Below are 16,246 nucleotides of genomic sequence, written 5' to 3'. Positions count from 1 at the left end.
TGCAGCAGTGGGCATCTCTGATGCATGTGCCTAGGCATGTGGATGGACATGCAGCACTGCACACGCCCGAGAGAGAGGTACTGGCAGCGAGGTGATGTCCATGCTTTCTTGTTGTCTTCCCATTTCAGCACTGACTGGAACCTAAAGCTCGTCACCCTTGGTGCTCATTTCAGTGTGCTGTCTTTCCCCTTTTCTTCTAGGCTTGATGCAGAGATTGAGGAACCGCGGAGAGAGAGATCGGGATAGGGAGAGGGAGAGGGAAATGAGGAGGAGTAGTGGCTTGCGAGCAGGATCTCGGAGAGACCGGGACAGGTATGATGGGTTTAATGTTTACTCAGTACCAGCATCTTAGACAAGTTGGATAAAGGCGTGTAAATGAGTGTGGGCCTGGCAGCAGGGATCAGTGGCTGTGAAGGGGTCTGCCTTAGCACCCAGGACTTTTGAATGTCACTGCCTATTAGTCACCAAAGTTTGACATTCCATCACAGTTTTACTTTCCTAGTTTAATTAACTCTTAATGTTACAAACTGTGTTACTTTTAATTTTCTCTTATTGCAATGGGTTACATTTTACTTTTGTTTAAAATATCCAGGAATTATGGATTGTTTCTTAGAGTCTGGTCCTGCTCCATTAAAATCAAATTATATGTTACATGTAGATTTTTAGTGACAAACCGAGATAGATCATCTTTATTTCCAAACATGTTATCTTTAGACATTGTATCCTGGTTGGCACTGTCCATGTTCTCTGGTTTTCTATTGCTATTTTGATTTGATCATCAAAAGAAATGGACTCAGAAGCTTGCTTTCCTTACAGAGACTTCCGGAGACAGCTTTCCATTGACACCAGGCCTTTCAGACCTGCCTCTGAGGGGAACCCGAGTGATGACCCAGACCCTCTGCCCGCTCATCGGCAGGCGCTGGGAGAGAGGCTCTATCCACGAGTCCAAGCCATGCAACCTGTGAGTCCTGGGCACTGTCCTCCTGTTGACTAGGTGTAGGCTTTTCCCTTTGCGCTGCAGTGGCTGTTGTCGAATTGCCAGGGTCTAAGCAGCTGCACAGCTGAGCACTGCTCAGTGATGCGCTGAGCACATGAGCACCGCTGCACGGTGATGGGGATTTAGGAGTGGAAGTGCAACTTGTGCAGCCCTTCAGCTGGGGTCTTCTCTCCCGCAAAACTTAGTTCAAGACTAGTTCATTCAGCTCGATTGTAGTTCTTTATGTATTAAAGAATTTACATTTTTACTTACATAAATTGTTACTTTTTGAAGTAGATATGATCTCTAAGCGAGCTGTAACTAAAGCAAATGGCAGTCCTTTACTACTGAAAACAGCTTAAGATTGCAATTTGAATGTTTTATTAAAATTCTGTACTTGTAAATTAGTGTTGTTTTTTTTTTCCTTTTTGCTCTTTATGTATTATGTGAATACATGTAGCCAAACTAATAAGATAGAATCAAATCTATTTCTTGCAGTAAGTAGGCCTTCAAAAATAGACACCCTTCTCCTCCCTTTCCTTCTTCTTTTCTGTATTAAATGAAGGTGTTTGGGGCTCTCTGAAGAAGACAAAAGTTACAGAAATCGCATGTACATTTACTTGAAATTCAAATACCTTAAAAAATACATACTGTCATACAAATATTCCAGCCCTAACAAAACTATGCTAGTTTGTGGGATATGTGGTCCCTGTCTGAGGTGACTGATTAACTTGCAGTTCCATAAAAAGCCTTGCTAGTTCACAATGAAATTTTATTTGAGCTTATTTCTTTTCCTTCTCTTGAGTGTAACTGTTAATAAGCAGAGAGTTATTAAAGTAACTTTGTTCATCTTTTATAGGCATTTGCAAGTAAAATCACGGGCATGCTTTTGGAATTATCGCCAGCGCAGCTGCTTCTCCTTCTAGCAAGTGAAGATTCTCTGAGGGCAAGAGTCGACGAGGCCATGGAGCTCATTATCGCACACGGACGGTAATGTGTGCTCTAGGAACAGCGTTTCAGTTTAAACAATGGCACTGTGTATTTTCACCACTTGCTAAAAAGCATGACAAACTAGAGGATAAGAGCACCTGTTGTTCTTCCAGAGGACTCAGGTTTGGGTCCCATGACTCATGGGGACTAACAACTGCCTGCTACACTCCAGTTCCAGAGTCTAAGATTCCTTCTTCTAGTTCGGTGCACAGATACACGTGCAGGCAAAACACCCATACGTAAAAAATCAAAATGAAAAAACAAAGCAGAATATTGTTTTTCAATTTTTTTAAAGCAATATCTTATAATTCCTAAGTGCAATAGCTGAATTTTTCATGTTTTATTTGGTCATAGACGGTATTTGACGTTTAGAATTGTTCTGTTCCTGAGACAAAGCTAGCCTTGAGCCCTAATCTCCTGCCTCAGACTTGTGAGTGCTGGGACTTAGAGCTACCGTGTCTGGCTTAGAAACCGTTTTGTTTAGAAGTATATCTGTAAGTTCCCTGAAGTTCACTCCCCATTGGGAGTACCCACGTAAGAGACCACATTATACTCAATCTCCTACATTCTTGTGTTATGAATAATACTTCTGTTACGGCTCCACATTCACCTTAAAATTTTGTGCAGGTTTTTTCTTATCCTTCTGCAAAGTATATTAGTTTGAATATAAAATCTAAAAATAGCAAATAGTCCATCTACTCAAGGTGACAAATGTCAGAAAGATGCCATATTAGATGGACTTGCTCTGGCAGCCGGTTTGAAGCAAGGGTTACTTTAAATGAAATTTATATGGTGCTATGAACCTCAGACATCCAGTCACTGTACTGTTGTTGTGAAGAGACACTGTGACTGTGACAACTCTTTATAAAGGAAAACATTTATTTGGGGCTGGCTTACAGTTTCAGAGGTTTAGTTCAGTCCATTAGCATCATGGCTGGGTGCAAGACATGGAGAAGGAACTGAGAGTTCTAAATCCTGATCCACAGGAAACTTTTGAAACCTCAAGGTCCTCTCCCAGTGATCCGCTTCTTCCAACAAGGCCACACCTCCTAATCCTTCTCAAATAGTGCTATCCCCTGATGACTAAGATTCAAATATCTGAGCCTGTGGGGGCCATTCTTACTCACCCCACACCACTGTGGTACCATCCCAGATCTTAGGTTGTAGAAGTGTAGACAAGTAGCTGAGCTCTAGAGCTCAATGGCCACCTCTCAAGGTGTTTATTTATCTATTATGTGTGCAGTGTTCTGCCTACATAAATGCCTTTAGGCCAGAAGAGGACACCAGATTTCATTATAGATGGTTGTGAGCTGGGAATTGCACTCAGACCTCTGGAAGAGCAGCCAGTTCTCTTTTCCTCTGATCCATCTCTCTGGACTTGTGGTTTGTTGGTTTTTTAAAATTCTTTGCCCTATCTCTGGCGCTGTGAGCAGGCTGAGAATAGCTTAGTCCACAAGAAAGTTGCATTTTTTTTTAAATAAGATTATATAAATATATGTAAGCATTGCTAATTTAGTATTTTTTGTTGATCAAAATAACATCTGGTTTTATGCACTGAATAGTGAATTTACTAGTGGTAAATAGGACTTAGGCTAGAGAGTTTGATTGCTGGTGCAATTGTGCTCTGAGTATTTTTCTGTATTTCTTGCTTTGTGATAAAGTTTTAGCATTCCAATGAAGACTGTGTATGTTGTCTTACATCAGGAAGCCTTAGCCATGTCTTGAACTGTATGTGTAGCAGCTAGTGAAGTTTTTTGGGTTGTTTGTGTGTTTGGTTGGTTGGTTGGTTGGTGTGGTTTGGTTGTTTTGTTTTTGAGGCCTGTCTTGGCAGCAGCATGAGAACTAGCCTTGAGTTTGCTCTAGGATTGTAAGCATATTTCATGGTTTTAAATGTGTAATAAATATGAATAGATACTTTCATACTAAATTTCAGACATTTCACCTCCATGGAATGTAAAAGGGTTTCATTTATTTTTAGGGAAAATGGCGCTGATAGTATCTTGGACCTTGGATTATTAGATTCCTCGGAAAAGGTACAGGTAAGGCATTTTTTTGTTTTGTTTGTTTAGTTAATGAGCAGTTAGAACAACAAAAAAGAATAGAAAAATAAAGCAGGATTTAGGAGATGTCTTTGTAAATAAAATGTATGATTTATAGTACAGAAAGAGAAAGGTATGTGGTTGCAATATACAGAATCGAATCATAAAATTGATTGAATTAAATATTAACACAATACTGGTCACTTGGCTGTTTATGTTGAACACAGACTGAGTTAAGCTTTAGTGTTGAGATCCAGGGGGCCGAATAGCAGAAGAAAGAGGAGGCACTCCTCCAAGAAGCTGTTGGTTGCCAAAGGTGCAAAGAAAACATAACACTTTGTGGGTATGGTGTGGTTTTTTTTTTCTTGTATTTTGTAATTAATCTTCTGTTAATAATATTAATCTGCTAGCTGAGAGGAGCAAACTCACTATAATCTCTTTCATTGGTCACATTAAAGAAGATTAGTACAAAATGTAAAAGAGCTACCTGTGAATTCTGAACAAATACATAGTAGCACACAGATTGGAAGGAGAAATCAAGACTTGACAAGTGGCTGTCTTTCAGCAGGAGGGTAAAGCTGAACCTTGTTCTGTCTTACCTGAAAGACAGCAAAAGCTTTTGGGGGGCGTTTGGGAACCACTCTGCACTTGCAGGACCCGCTGACACAGCATCGTGAGCAATTGATACAATCTCCAAAATTAAAAAAAAAAGTCACTGGACCAAACCCATAACAATATGGCAGGTAGAAACAACTTTCACATATCATCCTGGGGCATGTGGCCATGTGAGAAGATCCGATGACACGGAGGAAGAAGGTTGGGTAGAAAAGTGCTGGGGAAATGACGTTTTTTCTGAGATAGAGACTCACAAATTCAAGGTCAGCAGATTCGGAGCAGACTGCTCTATAACTGTCCAGACACATTGAAATAATCAAAGAAAAGGAATAGTGATTTGAAAAACAGTGGATTTCTTATCTGACACTCATAGGCCATGATAGAGAACTGTCAATCCAGAATTCTCTAGCTGCTAAAAGTACCTTCATGGCATTAAGGTGAAAGAGTGGTTTTTGTTTTGAAGGTAGGGTTTTACTGTAACCCAAATAGGAGATCCTTCTGTCTTAGCCTTCCAGTGCTGGGATTACAGGCATGTGCTACCACAAAGGTGAACCCAGGGCTTTGTGCTTGCCAGGCACACATTGTCCCAATCGATTTGAGACCCCAGTCCCAACTGATTTTATTTTTTAGGAGATATTAAGACTTAGCATACATAAGGTTTGTGTGTTATAGCTCAGAGTTACCTTTAATATTATTATACACGTATTTAAATATGAATGCTGTTCTGCTTTTCTTTTACTTTGAATGATTTCAGAGAACCATTTCATATATTTCATTTTTAAAAAATGAGCACAGAGGCCTCATCTGTCATACTTTGTTATTAGGAAAACCGAAAGCGCCATGGCTCTAGTCGAAGTGTGGTAGATATGGATTTGGACGACACAGACGATGGCGATGATAATGCTCCTTTGTTCTACCAACCTGGGAAGAGGGGATTTTATACTCCACGACCTGGCAAAAACACAGAAGCAAGATTGAATTGTTTCAGAAACATTGGCAGGTAAACTAACTGTCCTTACTGTTGGGATCGGGACTGGACCCAGGGCTCTGTCCGATGCTGAGCATGCTCTCTACCACTGAGCTACTCCTCCAGCCCCAAGCTTTCTGTGCAGCCCAGGCTGGGGTCAAACTCATGTTCTTTCTGCTAGCCTCCCAAGGCTGTGGAATTAGAGGTGTATCATCACATGGCCTGGCTAAAATTAGCTTTAAAATTGAATATGTACTCTATTTTATACTAGGTAGAAATGAGGCTTAGGGAATTTTTTAAAATATTATCTATCTACTTATATATTTATGTATGTGTGAGACTAATTCTATGATTAGTTTTGAATTTAAATTATATTTCTGTTCTTATTTTTAGGATTCTTGGACTATGTCTGTTGCAAAATGAACTATGTCCTATCACATTGAATAGGCATGTAATTAAAGTGTTGCTTGGTAGAAAAGTAAGTTTGATGCATATAACTGCTTTTACAATTGTAAACATTTCTTTGCAAATTAAATGATGGTATACTGTATAGTATTCAGTTTGTTTTAAAGCATTATAATCATAATTGTCAAGTATTTAATGATATAGCTAAAGTCCTTGTATATGGGGAGATGGCACAGTAGAGTTGGTAACAGTTATGGTTGGTTCCTGACAGACTTGGATCCTACTGAAGAGAAATCCTCTTGACAACTTTATAAAAACACAAGCACTGTGCTTGACACACAGTGCTCAGGAAGCCAAAGCCACTGTAATTGGCCCCAAGTGGGTGGCAGTAGAGTATAGAAATAGTCTTAAACACAGCCCACTTGAAAATGCATGCAAGTGCCACAGAGGGGCCAATGAGCGTGAATAAATGAAGTAGACATGCTTGGCATTGATCTGGCTTATGGAATTATTGTCTTTGTGTTGATAGTCTGATACCCTGACTAGAATAACACGTGCTGCTGACCACTCAGCTGCATCACAGTTCCTAAAGCTATTTATTATAAAGAGGTCAAGACTCTTTTCCAGAGAGGTTGTACCATGCATCTAGTATAAATTGAATTGTGAAAGCTAGAGTCTACTAATTACCCCCACTAATGGTTGTTATTAGCACATATTAATTATGCACAGTAATGAGTATTGTGACATTTTCACCTGTTTGGTCGTATCCCCATTCTTCTCACTTTGTTTTGTCTCCTTCCTGCTCTCTTTAGTCCCCTTCTGCTTTCGTGTCTTGTCTGTGATCGAGTGGTACTGTGTGTGTGTGAGAGAGGAAGATGTGGGCACTGTCTCATGCCCATGACTTGGTATTGATGGTCACAGCTGTTCAAGAACCTTGCTGAGCTCCATAGTTAGTTTCTACACTGCCGCTTTTCTCTGGCACAAATGTGCATACACACATGCACGCACGCACACACGTGCGGCTTGGGTAGAGTGATACAGATCTCCCATTTATTGCTGGACAGTCAACACTTGTTCTTAGTACTTTGAACAGTTGAGTCTGCAGTCAAACTGACCGCTGCAAAAAGAAGCTAACAGAAGTGGACAGCAGCACTAAATGTATGGGCATAAACAGTGATTTGAAGACAGTTTGATAGGTGCACCGTATCCACTCAACAAAACTACAGAACTTTCCACTAGGGCCTCTGACCTTCTCATCCATGGGTGTTTAGTCATATTTTAGTACTAAATTAGTTGTCTTTAGCCAAATCACTAAATATTTTCTGTTAATTGAGCCTATTACAGTTAGAGGATTTAACTCTTGACATGTCCAACTAAAATGCTCTGTGCATGGAACGTGAGTAGAAACCAAAGCTCTTACATAGAAAAGTGTTTAGTGTGTTAACTCCTTTTTTGGTTTTTTGGTTGTTTTTTTCAGGATAGGGTTTCTCTGTAGCTTTGGAGCCTGTCCTGGAACTAGCTCTTGTAGGCCGGGCTGGCCTTGAACTCACAGAGATCCACCTGCCTCTAGTGTGTTAACCCTTTAGCTCATGAAATCTGATAGACTTCAGTCTAACTCAGTGATGTGGTCTTTGTAAGTTATCACCTTCGAGTGGACTTAGTAATCTGTGTGGAGACCACGAGGAGCACAGTGAGGTCGTCAAGAGCCAGCTCATGCACATGAGCAGTGCTCAAGAAATAATGCTGACTTCACAAATTATTTTTGACACTTATTTTTAAAGCATGCTGTTGGCTCCACCTCATAGCAATTAACTTTTTTATTCCTGTTATGAAAAATTAAATGAATTGTGAAAGCCAAAGATTTGTTAATTTTTATTTCCTCTTTAAAGCACTCTTCATCATTGTACCTTTAAGTTAAAGAAAATTAGGGCTGGGATATAGCTCAGTGGTAGAGCACTTACTTAGCGTGCACACAGTCCTGGGTTCACTCTCTGTCACTTCCCTTCCCCCAGAGTCATCACAGATTGTAATTTGCTATGGGTCAGGAAAAGAGGCTTCTTTTCAGATTTCTTGTATGGTTATTTCCTTAGGTCAACTGGCATGACTTTGCTTTTTTTGACCCGGTAATGTATGAGAGTTTGCGACAGCTGATCCTGGCATCCCAGAGTTCAGATGCTGATGCTGTGTTCTCAGCAATGGATTTGGCATTTGCCATTGACCTGTGTAAAGAAGAGGGTGGAGGACAGGTAAAGTAAATCCAGTTTCTGATTTTGCAAGAGAATTGGGGAATTTGTTAGGCCATTTTATAAAAAAGAAAAATTTGGGTAAGGACCAAGAGAGAAAGACTGAGACGGGGTGTATGCACGCGTACCAGAACTAGCACTGTAGGAGAGGGACAGACTGAGGCAGAGCAATTTTGTACTTACTTAGGCTGGCAAGGTTTGTGCCTCTCAGGTATTTGTCAGGTAAAGACTCATCTTTAAATTCTAAAATTTTAGAAAATAAAGTTCTCACAAGCTGTTATTGTTTGTCAGAATTGCTTTTAAATGTCACTGCTGAATTTCTCATAGGTTGAACTCATTCCAAATGGTGTAAATATACCAGTCACTCCTCAGAATGTCTACGAATACGTGAGGAAATACGCAGAGCACAGAATGTTGGTAGTTGCAGAGCAGCCATTGCATGTAAGTATTTTCCAGAAAAGGATTATGTCATGGGAAGCAATTTTTATTTTACCATTGTTCTGAATTAGCTCAGTAATCTATCTATAAAAGGCCCAAGTTCTCCAATGGAAAATGGACTCGCAACTAAAAGTCTGAAGTCTCCAGCTACAGGCCAAGCACCTGTTTTCTTTTGGAGATAGATGTTGGGAACTGTAACGGTCAGAGATAGCTGGTGAGCAGCTAAGGGCTTATAAGGCTGAAATGTCTTGTTTAAGCATCCTGTCATCACCTGACTTAGAAGGATTCACCTGAGCAACACCCTCAGAGGAGGCTTGTTAAGCAGAGCCTGAAGGGTTCCGAGTACAAGCTTTGCCAACATTTGTTTAGGGAAGCTTACAATCTCATGACAACCCAGAGTTTTTATTTGTGGCTAGTCCCAAAAAGTGTTCCTTGGCTGCACATCCAGCTGTGACTACTGAAATTTTTGAGGGAAGCATGTTTCTACTATCATATTGTTACAGTCAGTAGTTTAGGTAGCACCCTAAGCACAGCGATGGAGGAGTGTTCCAAAGGTGAGATTCTCAAGACAACAACCAGCTCTACATTCAGGCCTGTCTTATTAATGCTGCCCCTTTCCAGGATAAAGTTCCTATAAATTGAAGAGTGGTGACGACTCCTGTGCTGGGAATTAGAGTGCGTGCAAGTTAGTACTCCACTCGTTAGCTTCTGGCCGCACATTAGCAGGGTGATGCTTTAGTGCACTGTTCTCCTTCTGCAGACGAGCGAAAGATTGAACACTTTTTCAGTCGGTTTCTAGATTCTGGGTTTGAGTCTGGGAGGTTGGCTGTTACTGTGCTTTTTCTAGGATGCACTTTTGCCAAATTGAAGTAATGCTGCTTATAAAATGTGCTGCCTGTACATTATTTATCTGATTTAAGAAGCAATTCCCGTTTTCTACTGGGATATAAAACACTAGGTAACTTCTGAACTAGCCTGTTCTCTGTGCTCAATTCTTCCCCTTCTTTCTTGAATCTGTTAAGAGGAAACTCGAAAACAAGCCCTTTTTTTCCTCTTTGCTTAGGGATCTAGCATTTTTTTTTTTTTTTTTAGAGAGTGCTGCTATAATTTGATGTTGAGCTTTAATAATATAAACAGACACTATGGAAAACAAAGTACTGATTATAATAAAAGAAAAAATTTCCAATTCTCTAGGCCATGAGGAAGGGTCTATTGGATGTGCTTCCAAAAAATTCCTTAGAAGACTTAACAGCAGAAGACTTTCGGCTTTTGGTGAATGGCTGTGGCGAAGTCAATGTGCAGATGTTGATCAGTTTCACCTCTTTCAATGACGAGTCAGGTAGGAAATGGCAAGTCTTCGTGAAGAGCTGTGCTGAGTGTGTCCTCTGAGGTTCTGGGTTACAGAGTCTGTTCCCAAGCCCTGTAGAATGTCAGGTTTGGTTTTTCATTATTATTACAATTAAAGGTATGATTAGATGAAGATTAATATTTTGATAGCTTAGAATTAGGTTATTCTTCTGTTCTTTATGGGAAGCCAAGGCAGAATATGAAGTTTGAGGCCAGCCTCAGATAGAAAGTGAGATCCTGCCTGAAAAACACAATCCGTGCAGGTGCACACATGTGATTGAGAAGATTGTAACTGTACTGTAGTTACTGCATATAGTTTCCCTTTTGTTTTCCACTTTGTCCTTCATCATATTGCATATCTTATTCTATTTTTGGTTTTATTGAGATAGTGTGTATGTAGCACTCCTGTTGTCAGAGGCTGCTTGTTCTTTCCTGGCCGCCCAGAACCGAAGTAATCACACAGAAACTATAGTATTTGCAATACTGCACTGGCTAAAACAGCTTTATTCATTAACCAATAAAAGCAACACATACACACAACTTCCACCACCACACTCCTGCAGCTCACTTCCTAGGGCAGGCTAGTCTTGCGCTTAGGGATCCTTCTTGCCTCCGCCTTCTAGTGCTGGGATTAAAGGTGTGCTGCAGACCAAATCACAGAAACCTTTAAAATTCCCTTCGTGCTTGGTAATTTAGGTTGTTGTATAATGGGTTTTGTGACACATTTTAGTGTCAGTACTCTTAGAACTTAGTTCATTTAAAAACCAAAACTATAGAAGGGAAAGAAAAACTTTCAGCTCAGCGGCATTGCATCCTGTGAAAGTTTTATAGAGAGAATGCTGGTGTCCTTTCCTCTCCCTGTGGACAGAGTGGGTGGGTGTCGGCCTCTTACAGAGACCTCATGTGACTTGTAAACCCAGTAGTTTTAGAAGCACTGGTTCACTGTCACATGAGAAGACTCAAGTTTACAGATGAGTTTTATGTCATGGACATGGTTTGAGTGATGATAGTTCACCTTTCTTTACTCAAGTCAGGATTACTTCATTACTAAGGTTTTTAAATGTACAGATATCTTAAATTTTAAAGTTTGTCTCTTTGTTGATGTATGAAGTTTACCAGTGTTCAAAAGAGACAACATCTAATACAGCACATTGACTTTATATTCTTAGGAGAGAATGCTGAGAAGCTTCTGCAGTTCAAGCGTTGGTTCTGGTCCATGGTGGAGAAAATGAACATGACAGAACGGCAGGATCTTGTAAGTTAAACCTTACAGTTTTTAGGGTGAAAAACAAAGGGTTTGGTTGAGTTTGATTTGGTGTTTTAGAAGGTGATTTTCTTCTTGAAGAACATAGTTTACCAATAACAGTTTTATGAAGTCGGGCACTGTTTCTCTTAGTGATCCTTTGGTTGATCCATTTTTTCTTTTTTTAATTTCTCATTAGTGTATATGAGTATTTTACATGCATGCATGTCTGTGCACCATGTGCATGAAGTCTCTTCTGAGGCCCGGGGGTGGGGTGGGGGGGGCTAGAGTTAAAGATTGTTTCGAGTCATTGTTTAGGTGCTGGGAATCAAACCCAGGTCTTTTTGGAAGAGCATCTGGTTAGTGCTCTTACCTGCTGAGCCACCTCTCCAGCATTCTTGAAACTTTCCATGAAGCCTTTTCTTACCTCTTAAAAGAGTAAATGAGTCGATGGACCGACCACAGCTTTGCTTGCTCTGGTACTTGGGAGAGAATTTTTGTTTCATGTTCCCTTTGTAGCATTCTGAGATGAAGTTTCTTATATTTTAGGAAATATTATAGTTTAGGAAATAACCACAATTAATGTAAGTTTCTGAACTTTTCTGGGAAGTTAGATTGACTTTAGTGCTTCGTTGTGCAAAGTAAATGCTATAGATTAAATTTTATCACAGAAAATTGACACATGAATATTGAGGACAGATCATTGCAGAATGTTTAATATTCATAAAAATAAACATTTCTGCGAAGAAGCCTATGCTTGGCATATGTAGTAGCAGAAATAGAGGAACAGTTACCACTTACTGGGTATCATTTGTTTATCCTGTGTGTCATACAAAATAAATTGGTAATGGATTCCATATGACTTTATTGTGTGAATTTTGATGTATTGTGTATATTAGCCACTATTTTGCTAGTAGATAAAATAACATTTAGGTAGCCCATGGGAGTGTTAGTTTTTCTTTAGAAATGTGTTTTTTCTAAGAAGTACTTAGAGAAGTTAGCTGTAGTAAAGGCCCTTAGAGATCACTGATACAATAGCTTCACGTCAGATGAGAAAACTTGGACCTTGAGACAATTACTTTGAAGTCAAAACAAACAAACATAACACCTTTTTCTCCTTTAATCTGAACATTTTTTAACACGTAGTTTATTGAGGTAGAATTGATTCTGCTTTTTAGTACAATAAAATCATTTTAAAACTAAGTTCTATTTTTTCAGATCATATTATTTCCCCCTTTCCTCCATCCACACCCGGGTTCCTTGCTCTTTTTCAAATTCATGATCGCTCCCCCTCCAGTGTGTTTTTGTGTTCGTTCATGTTGCTAAATACATAGGTAAAACCTGCTCAGACTGTATAATGTCATGTAGATGTGTGTTTTCAGGGCTGACCAATTGGTACTGAATAACCAGTTAGTGTGCTTTCTCTAGGGAAGACTGTTACTTAGTTGTCTGTAGTGATTTGTTTATGGTTGAAACTTCCTGGCGTTCTCTCCCTTCCCCCTCATTCCCACCCATCGCATGTCTGTTGTTTTTGGTCAGCTCAGAGTTGGGCAGTTATGAAACTTACGAATTGTTGTTTATATTGCCAGAATTAAGGTTGACTCTAAAGGCCAAAATTGTAACTCTCTGTTCTTACTTAGGTTTACTTTTGGACATCAAGCCCATCATTGCCAGCCAGTGAAGAAGGTTTTCAGCCTATGCCCTCCATCACAATAAGGCCGCCAGATGACCAGCATCTTCCTACTGCAAACACCTGTATTTCTCGGCTGTATGTCCCACTCTATTCCTCTAAACAGATTCTCAAACAGAAGTTACTGCTCGCCATTAAGACCAAGAATTTTGGTTTTGTGTAGAGTATAAAAAGTGTGTATTGCTGTGTAATATTACTAGCTAATTTTGTAGATTTTTTTCCCATTTGTCTATAAAAGTTTATGGAAGTTAATGCTGTCATAACCCCTGGTGGTACCGTAAAGAGATTAAATGCAAACATTCCTTGCTGAGTTTGTAGCTTAAAGGCCTGAGAAGCACTGGCACCTTTTGTCTATGATGGTTTGTTAGTTGCCAACTTCCAGGTCCGACCCCAGCCAAAGCTGAGAGCAGAACAACATAACCTACACTGTGACTTTGTTTTCTGTGGGGGGAGATGCTCTGAACATGCAGTGCTGCCTTTGTGGGAAGCCTTTCGACAGAGGCTCTTGTACAGAGGGATTAGGGGATTTCAAAATAAAAAATTAAGTATGTTCTGTGTTTTTCTTTTAACTTTTTTATGGTGTTTAATTTGTGGTTGGCTGCAATTGTGTATCATGTATATGGAACTTGTAAAAAGTTCTTGACATCCAGATTTTAGAGACAAAAATCACTTTTACCTATAAAACCCACTTTTACTGCGGGTTATTTTCGCTGCATTGAGCTCCAGGATATTAAACGATACCACTAATATTTGCATGTAATTTGTTGAGTTGAGAGAGGGCACTTTTTTTGTACATATGGTGGGGCCAATGCACAATCCTTATTAGAGTCACCGTCTCTTCTTTGTACCTGTTCCAAGGCAGTTAGACAGGCTCCTGCCCTTCAGTCCTAGCCAGACCTTTGTGCTAAGGGAATTCAGTTATGTATACCCAGCTGGGCACTTCCTGGTAACTGTAAAATGATTTATAAGATCATGATTACTGAAAATACATTTTGGAAAATTTTAAATGTTCTTGAGCAGCTTAAATACTTTTGTATCTAGCCTTTTTAAAATATCTTGTTACATTTTACTTTTTTAAATAAATTACAGAAGAAATGCCAAGTAATTGAAGAAACAGTTTTTATTTATATACTTATACATTTTTAAAGCTAAGGGCAATGCACTGACATGGTTATATTCATACTTTTTTTTTTAAGTTTATATACATATGTATGGACTATAAGAAAGTTAAGAAAACCAGTCCACATTTTACAGTTAGCAGAGAATCATGAATGGTACCCAGCCAGGCCTTTTCTTTTTATAAGCAGAAGTGATGTGTAACCATCACTTGGCACAGAAAGTTTGAGTTAACTAACTGAAAACTAAGTGACAGGTTCTTTTGTTTTTTAAATGACTCTATCTGGTCTTTGAACAATGCCCTTACACTTTGTGGACTTCGCAGTTTTATTCAGTGGGATAACAAGGGACAGAAAGTCCCCCTAGGAGTTAAGTTGTCACTTTAAATATGAAAAATGGGAGAAGTTCTGTCGTCTCTCACCTTTCTTCTCAATCCCTGCTCGGACTTCTGGCCTTGGATAATTGTCATGTTTAAAGAAAGGGACTGCACTTTTACTATGTAACTTCTTTTAAAGACTGAAGCACACGGCACTCCCAACCCTGCTAACACTAAAATATTTGAAACTGAACATAGTAGTGAAGGTTGCTTAAAACTTACACAACACCACTATGTATTATGTGTGTAAGTTAGCCAAAGTGAGACATTGGTTGTTATATACAAATATTATTCTCAATTAAGTGCCAACAAGCATTTGAAAGGTATAAAACATCAACGTAAGTCCTGTGTGCACACAACAAGCTTGATCAGTAGCAAATGAACAAATTAGACTAGGGCACTTGAAACCCTAATTGCAAACTTATTTTTAATAGTTACTGAAAGGATAAAAATATTTAAAATAATGCGTTATTGAAAATAATGCAGAATATCTGAGGTCTTCCTAAATCAAGAGTTTGGTTAAAATGCTTTTAGTAATAATAAAAGCAGAGTGAGGCTTTTTCTTTTTTTTTTTAAAGTTCAGCATAAAATGGCTCTAAATATAAAATAAAGTCATATAAAACAAGGTTCTCTTTTGGTCTTGTTTAGCAATTAAGTGAAACAGACCTGGAGACAGGTCAGGAAGACCAGGAGGAAACTTGACTGGTGTTTGGAGCTTTGCTACTTCCCACTTTGGCTTGAGAGAGGACAGCATCTCCACTGTAAAGAGGGTTGTTTTGATGAATGCCATGACAACTACCAGGCTCAAGCTAAAAAATGACATCTTCCTTGAAGAAATAATTCTTCTGCTTTTGTATCGCCAAGATTTACTTGTGGCTTGTTAATGCAGATGCCTGGGCACTGTCTGTCTCCGGTCCCTTTTCTGATAAACTAAACAGTGGAAGCCAGTCATCTTCATGATAGAGAATTCAGAGTGAGGACCAGAGAGCATCCTCTTTCACTTGTGGACATAAATCCATTACAAAGTTCTTAAGTTCTATGCAAGAAGTACAACTGTTGCTTAATCCTGGCTCTTGCTTGAGCACTGTTGGATGGATGTGCCTTTAGTGCACTGCCTGGGTAGTGGCTGAATGTACTTACACAGTATGTTGTGTCTTTAAAATTCATAGGGACCACAAACTCAAAAAGATGGCACTTGCTGCCTACCTAGCCTGGTGGCTTGAATTTGATCTCCCGAACCCACCCACAAGGTTGAAGGAGAGAGCCAACTGCGAGTTGTCCTCTGACCTCTACCTGTGCATGTATGGTGATGTTCACAAATAGTAATAAAACAGCATGGATAAAGATTTCATGAACCTCTTTCACAAGTGTAACATCCAATCAATGGGTTAGTTGTATTTTGATGCAAGTAGAATTTCTCCAGGGGGAAAAAAAAAGTGTGCTTGTATTTGAAATGTCTGATGCAAAAAAGTGAAACTTGACTATTAATGTTAAACTGTGACAAGCTTGTGGCATGGGAATGATTAGGTGAAGTTTATGAATCACACATTAGCCTGTAGGATCTTTTTAAAATAAGTGCCCTGTAGCACAATTAATAAAAACCCAGAGACAGAAACTGGGGGTCTACCTGAAGGTCAGAAAAGCAAAACAACCAGCCACTTTGGCTCTTACCTCTACCTCTGTCGGAAATGGCAGTCCTGCCTCCAGGAATCTCAGAATGAGACTGCTGTGTCTGGAAGCTGTCTGCTCGTTTTATAATGCTCTCTAGTTCTGGGATCAAAGGCGTGCACCACTACCACCT

General features: G+C 39.5%; 1 protein-coding gene across 6 annotated transcripts in view; it reads left to right on the top strand.

Moving 5' to 3' along the window:
- Window positions 1–13,503, top strand: part of Ubr5 (ubiquitin protein ligase E3 component n-recognin 5) — a 107,629-nt gene extending 94,126 nt beyond the window's left edge. For 5 of the 6 annotated variants that reach the window (XM_050163398.1, XM_050163378.1, XM_050163361.1 and 2 more), the window contains exons 49-59: window positions 201–312; window positions 817–961; window positions 1,836–1,966; window positions 3,945–4,005; window positions 5,445–5,620; window positions 5,981–6,065; window positions 8,083–8,238; window positions 8,563–8,676; window positions 9,868–10,012; window positions 11,190–11,275; window positions 12,904–13,503. In XM_050163398.1, coding sequence (XP_050019355.1) covers window positions 201–312; window positions 817–961; window positions 1,836–1,966; window positions 3,945–4,005; window positions 5,445–5,620; window positions 5,981–6,065; window positions 8,083–8,238; window positions 8,563–8,676; window positions 9,868–10,012; window positions 11,190–11,275; window positions 12,904–13,116 — 1,424 coding nt within the window. In that variant the 3' untranslated portion in view covers window positions 13,117–13,503. The remainder of the gene's footprint in view (window positions 1–200; window positions 313–816; window positions 962–1,835; window positions 1,967–3,944; window positions 4,006–5,444; window positions 5,621–5,980; window positions 6,066–8,082; window positions 8,239–8,562; window positions 8,677–9,867; window positions 10,013–11,189; window positions 11,276–12,903) is intronic. The other variant, XM_050163388.1, reaches the window with a different exon arrangement.
- The last annotated feature ends 2,743 nt before the right edge of the window (window positions 13,504–16,246 follow it).

This window comes from Alexandromys fortis, unplaced genomic scaffold (assembly GCF_014885135.2).
Source record: "Alexandromys fortis isolate MF-2015 unplaced genomic scaffold, M_Fortis_MF-2015_v1.1 scaffold_17, whole genome shotgun sequence".
NCBI lineage: Eukaryota > Metazoa > Chordata > Mammalia > Rodentia > Cricetidae > Alexandromys > Alexandromys fortis.
The sequence above is the reverse complement of the archived record's forward strand: the minus strand, read 5'-3'. Positions and strand labels throughout refer to the sequence as shown.